The sequence below is a fragment of the Chaetura pelagica genome, unplaced genomic scaffold (genome assembly GCF_000747805.2).
Source record: "Chaetura pelagica isolate M959 unplaced genomic scaffold, ChaPel_1.0 scaffold24, whole genome shotgun sequence".
Lineage (NCBI taxonomy): Eukaryota > Metazoa > Chordata > Aves > Apodiformes > Apodidae > Chaetura > Chaetura pelagica.
The window spans coordinates 1,192,528-1,198,707 of record NW_009953077.1 but is presented as its reverse complement, the minus strand read 5'-3'; the positions used below and the strand labels follow the sequence as shown (position 1 = coordinate 1,198,707).

At 41.7% G+C, this 6,180-nt stretch overlaps 1 protein-coding gene across 1 annotated transcript in view; it reads right to left on the bottom strand.

The window, feature by feature from the left end:
* Positions 1 to 419: 419 nt before the first annotated feature.
* Positions 420 to 6,180, bottom strand: part of RYBP (RING1 and YY1 binding protein) — a 40,035-nt gene continuing 34,274 nt past the window's right edge. Inside the window, 3 exon segments of the mRNA XM_009996882.1 lie at positions 420 to 1,040; positions 5,133 to 5,231; positions 5,346 to 5,522. Coding sequence (XP_009995184.1) covers positions 788 to 1,040; positions 5,133 to 5,231; positions 5,346 to 5,522 — 529 coding nt within the window. The 3' untranslated portion in view covers positions 420 to 787.

The following is a 6,180-nucleotide window of genomic DNA, read 5'->3' as shown; positions in this document are numbered from 1 at the left end:
TCTTGTTTCAGATCTCAAGCTATAAAAATGAAAAGCACGTGTCTAGTACGTTTTAGCCATTGCTTAGGGAATAAAGAGGAAAGGAACAATAGAGAGAATGGGTCCCGTCCAGGTTCAAACCTTCAGGAATACTTTTCACCTAAGACCAGTTCCATTTCAGTTTCAGTACTTTCACAGAAGGGGACTGTCCCAGATCTTGAACTGTTCGATTATTATTATTTTTTTCACTTCACAGTGTTTCAAGCACCAGCGTTTCCATGTATTGGTTTCAAATAACCCTTTATATATATTTATTTTTATATATATTTATATATAATTTATATCAAAACTGATAGTACACAGTATAACTGGAAGAAGAACTCAACTTAAAAAGGATATGTTGAAAGAGGATGGAGTTTGTGAATGCAATAAATAAAGCCCCCTTCCCTCCCCACCCGCTCCCTACCCCAAAACAAAACTTAATGTTCATGGAAAATTGTGCACAGCAGATATTATAAAAAAGTAGATTCAGGAGCACATCCAATTATAAATGATTGGTAGGAAAATCATATAAAACAATGGAATACATAAAAGTGTCAAGAGTAATTGTTAGGGTGAGAAATTCCTTGGTGGCCAGATGCCCACGGCAAGCAGAAATTATCCTGGTTGCATCAGTAAGAGATCGATGTCCAAGAAAAGTGTGTGTTCAAGCACAGAGGAGGCTCTCCAGGATTTGAACAGCATGGGCAGGTGGAGCGTTTGAATTTCATACCCTGATTCATAGTTTCCACAACTCCATGTGCAATTTTCAGAAAGATTCGTCGTTGACTGCCGACATGTCCCCCTTTGGCGTGGAGGAACGGGACGAGCCCTTGTCTGTGCTCTCAGAGCCCGAGCTGCTCTGATTCTGTTGTTCTGATCCTGCACTGGAGGTCACTGTAGAAGATGACGTGGAAGAGGAGCGAGTCTTTTCTTTAAAGTCTGTGATAATTACTGTGACATTTCCCACTGTGACTGCCAGCTGCTGCGCGGTACTTCTGTCCACATTTTTCAGTCTGGGTCTAAAATAAAGGAGAAAATGTTCATGAAGAGGGTAAGTAAATGAGAAAGGCAAAGTTTATTAGAAAAAGCATTTGACAATAAACTCTGTGTGACTTGTCCTCCACTCGCCGGCACAGATGGCAAGAACTGGGGGAACCTGGGCAGCATTAAGCACCGCACAGCAGAGGACGAGGGTTTGACCTTCTGCTCCCTGTGACAGCCCAGGCAGAGAGGGCTGCAGTAGCACGCTCAGCCCCAGAGGAAAAACCTGCCTTGCAGAGCTCTGCAAAGGGTGCTCTACTGAGGACTTATCCCTAATCCAACTCTGCCAGAAAGGAGGACACTACAGCAGAGCCAAGCAGACAGGAGCCAGACAGACCGAAGGATCTCCTCCCCAAGGGGCAGATGAAAGAGTTCTCTTATCTAAATTCACCATCTCATCATGTGCCCCGATGTTAGGAGACAAGGCTGTGACTCTGCAACACAAAACCACATGAAAGCATTTGACCACGGCTCTTTCATTCCCCTATTGGAACTCTGCAGCTGCAAACAACACAGACACTGGGACAACTTGGCTTGTCTTTCAACTGCTTTGAGCTTTATACAAATCAGATGCCCGATCAGCCAATGTATAAAATTGCTCAAAATGTTCCCTATGGAACTGAGGCTATTGTAAATAAAATCCAGAATCCACACCAGGATTTCTTGCAGCTAGCTCTTTTGGTAGAGAAAAAATAAGGAAAAAAACCCAAAACCACCCAAAAAGAACACACTGGTATTTATAGCTCAGGATTATCTCAGTAATTTGCACGCTGTGCTATCATTCAATTAGTAATGTAGCTAATAAGGGGCTAGACTCTAGGAAGCTGACATTCATGCACATTTTGGGGGTGGTCCAAAGCTCTGATACAACAAATGTCCGACACTCCTCCCGCTACCAGCAAATTCCAAGTCAGCTGCAGCAACTGCTGCAATTTACAGCTTTTGTGCCTAATTAAGGGTCAGGCTTAAGGAGCAGAATATTCCCACTAGGGAAATTAAAGATGAGAGTCTTTATACATCAGTGAAACAGCTTGCTGAGAACTGCCTTATTCCAAAGGATGGGAGGGAAGGTTAGTTTACTCTGGGATCAAGCTCCAGCTTTTAAACCAAATCTCCCTTCACTCCTCCTTGCCTGAAGCACACTAGGCAAATGCAACCAAAAGGCTCCCAAAAAGAGACAATGCAGCCACATACACTCACTGGCTTGCAGTGCAAGGGAAGTCTTTAAGTAGTAGTTATCCAAGTGGTATTCCAGAACCAGATAGAATAGAAAAAAGTACTAAGGACAGGTGTACAGCCTCAAAAATACAACAATGGCACTTCTGCAAATTGCTTTACAAAAAATGAAGTTACTGCATCAAAAATAGTATTTTAGTATCTAACTAAAAAGCCCTTTCAATTTTTAACACATACTACGGGAAAGCATTTCTGATAGAAGATACAACTACAATATTGCTGTGCTGGGATAGCTGCCAGTAAAAACCTCCTACTTGAAACAGCCCCATCGCTTAGTGACCAGCCTTTGCAAACCTGTAGCTGTGCTTGCTGAATTCCCACAGCAGACACATGCCCACACGGGTGTGTTGTACGTACACGCTTGCAGGAGCTGGTAAATTCAACACGTAACCACAGGCTAGATGAAATGATGTCACCTTGTTTGTGGGTAATGAGGAAGGCCAGCTAGCTCAGCAAGTTCTGGGGTTTCCGTCAGCTTTTGGAGTGTCTCAGCAGATGCAGGTTGCCCCCAGAGCCTCGGCAGCAAACCCAGCAGCCAGTGTTCCCGGAAGCATAGTACGTGTGCGTATTTCCCTCTCTAAGCCCCAAGTTCCTCTAGGAAACCCAGTTCTTCCTGTAATTTGCCTGGGTCATTTGTTTTCTCTTGGACTCAGAAAAAAACAAAAAATGCTGGTCCAGATACCGGAACAGACTTTACTGCCTCCACCTTCCTACAGGGTTGAACATGTGCTCCTGCTATTGCTTGTCAGAAGGCAGCACTGAGAGTATATTTAGACGTAAAAAAAAGAAAAAAGGAGATTGTATGGCCTAAGCTGCATTAAGTTCTGCCCAGAAAAGCTCCAGCTATCAGCTGTCTTCACCTAAGCCAGGCACCAAGAACCTAGATGAAACTGCCCATGAGGTTGACATGGAAGGACTGAGGGGACATCAGGCTGAGGTGCAGGACTCGTCAGTGCTCCTGCTCTCAAACACATTCTCAATGCCAGTTTCAGAACTGAGCCCTCCAACCATTCCTGCAGGAGGCTTTAGGGTTCTCCTCTGTGCAAAGAGCTGATGAAGCACAGATGGAAACCTCCAGACAATCTCTTCAGCACATGGATACAATTTTTGCTTCCTATAGAAGGCAAAGGGATTCGACCATTCATGTTATTTTGCAAAATTAAACACCTCGATGCCCCACATTTATAGGTAAACAGGCTTATGGCCAAACAAGAAACGTATTTCTAAACAACCAATCTGTAACTGCACAGGAAGGCATGGAATAAACTAAGACATTCTGTCAGAAACAGACATGGTATCCAGGAAGTCCAAACAGGATTTCTTAAAATGACAATTTAAAAAAACCAAACAAACAGTCAAGAAATCTGGGCATGAACAAATTTGAACAGATAACTAGTGACTCTGTAAAAACTGGATCCATTGAAAAGACTCCTGACACCACTCCTGAGGGCAGTGAACTGCAAGCAAAGTTCCACTAAACGTGACACTTAAAAAGACAGTTCAAGAACTGAAGATGATGATACATCCCTTAAAAATACCCATCTAAGCCTGATACTATTAAGTATTAATTAGGAATGACAACAGCTTGTAACAGAACATGGCATGAAAGATTCTGCTACAGACAAGGAGTAAAAACAATTATTTGATGTAATCTATCAACTTAGTATTACATCATTAGTTAAGTACATCAAGTCTCCTGCATCCTAAGCCTCAAAATAAGTACAATTACAAACAGAACAGGCCAAAAAAGTAATAACAACAAAGGTGTATTTCTCTAATCAAATCAGGAATGGACACTGATCTTTAGGGGCTGAGGAAGAGTTCAGTGTCCCTGCAAACAGCTCAGCCTTCTACTACAGCAAACCTCACACTGCCCTCACTACACTCAAGTTACCATGTAAAAGATATTCACTTTTTTTAAACATTTTCATGCTATTATCTAAAAAGTTCCAAGACAACATTTTTCTGCAGCCACGTCTTGCCAACCTTAATGCCACCAGCAGTGTGAACCTTATTTCCCATGTGCTTTAGAACTGTTTGCAGCTAGCTAGTATTGGTCCAGTTCATGTGGCTTCACTACAAAATCCTTCTTACAGCACATTTATGAGATGCAATTCTCATTTAGTACACACAGACAGAGCACCCAGATTAATTCTGCCTCTTGTAGCTCTCTAAATTCAGTAATACAAAAAGTATTCTTTGATGCTGAATTTTCAATTTTAGAAAAAAAGCAGAAGACACTGCTTAAAGAAAACAGGTATGGAGTATATGAGTGTAGGCAAGTCTAGGGATAAACCTCTCTCCACAGACAGCTACTCATTTGAAACTTAAATATGAAACAAACGATTCATGCTTTTTGTTGATAGCAAGATTCCAGCAAATCTGCTAATGTAGCCTTTTAATTCCTGTATACTTGGAAAACTATCTTGCCAATTACAGTGACTGAATTACAGATAAGGAAGTAAAAAAGTAACCTTTGTTACTGCTATCAAGCCATGATAAGAATTTGATAAATATCATCGTGATTGCTGGTTAATGTTTTTCCCCTGCTGTATTTTACAGCCAAAAGCATTACTGCCCAATTGACAGCACCACTGATTTAGAAGAGAAACAAAAACTGAGTAGACAACAGAACAAATATTTCCAATGCCTGAATCTGTCCTCACCAGCAGTGTTTGACTGCTTGCACATGAAGATGGCTCAGAGCCAGTGATGGCCTTGCCACACTAACACTGGCAGACCCTGTGGGTTAGACAGTGCTCTGGCTCTATCCATTAGAAAAAAAGCAACTGCTATTTAACACAGTTCTTAGATACTGAGAGCTGTAAAGTTACCTGGAAGAGTGATTTGAGTCACTGGTCTTTGTTGTAGTATTCCCAGACTGTATACTGTTTGCTTCACTAGGAGGGTCTTTCACAATATCCGACTTTGGTCTGCAGGAATTGGAGGGAAGAGGCAGAGTGTGATGTTAGTTTAACTGCACAACTCATCATTGCACAGTGCTACTGAAATCACTCCACATTTCATTGTGCATCCTGTAAACTTACTTAGTCTTCTTGTTAGTGTTCTTCTTTGTAACACTTGGACTAATTTCCTTTTCTTTGTCAGGCTTTTCCTTGTCTTGTTTTTCCACTTTCTCCTTCTTCTCCTTCTTGGGTGGTGGTGGGGTTGCATATTGCTGGGCAACTTGTTGTGCCACCAACTGAGAGTTTATTCTAGGTTTTCTATAATGACAATAAAAAGAGAGATCTATAGTTAATTTTACACAGTAAAAATTACTTAATCAAAAGCTGTATAAAATACTTATTTCAGCAACCAGAGAAGAACACTCCACTTACTAAGAACCAAATGTGAAGTGCTCCTACTGAACAAGGGAGAAAACTTAAAACTAAGAAATACTCCAAACTGCTGTTTCATCAGGTTTTAGCCTCATCTAACTTCTCACTTATAATGTCTCCTTACTTCCATGTCATGAAATCACCATCAATCTTGCAGGGGAGGGGGGTGAGATAACAGTGAGGAAGAAGTTTTCAAGAAGCTGCCAGCCACACACTGTGGCTACGCAGGTGATAATAAGTAAATTTCCTGATAAAATCGGTTTCCTTCCTATCTTTCCATTTAATTTTTCAAATGACTTTCTGGTTCCTTGAAGCAGCAAATCTAGCACAAATAACAAAGAACAAGAGAAGGTAACTGAGATGACTTTGTCCCAAGGGCTGGGACCAAAGCTCACTGGCAGGAACAGGGAAGACAAGTGGGCATTCACGCTTCCACAGGGAATGGTTGTGCCAGCCTCCGACACCATCTACACACAATTGTCTGCAGTCCCCAGTGCTGCTCTGACAAAATACACAAGCAAACTGTCTTTCAGAGACTCTTTCC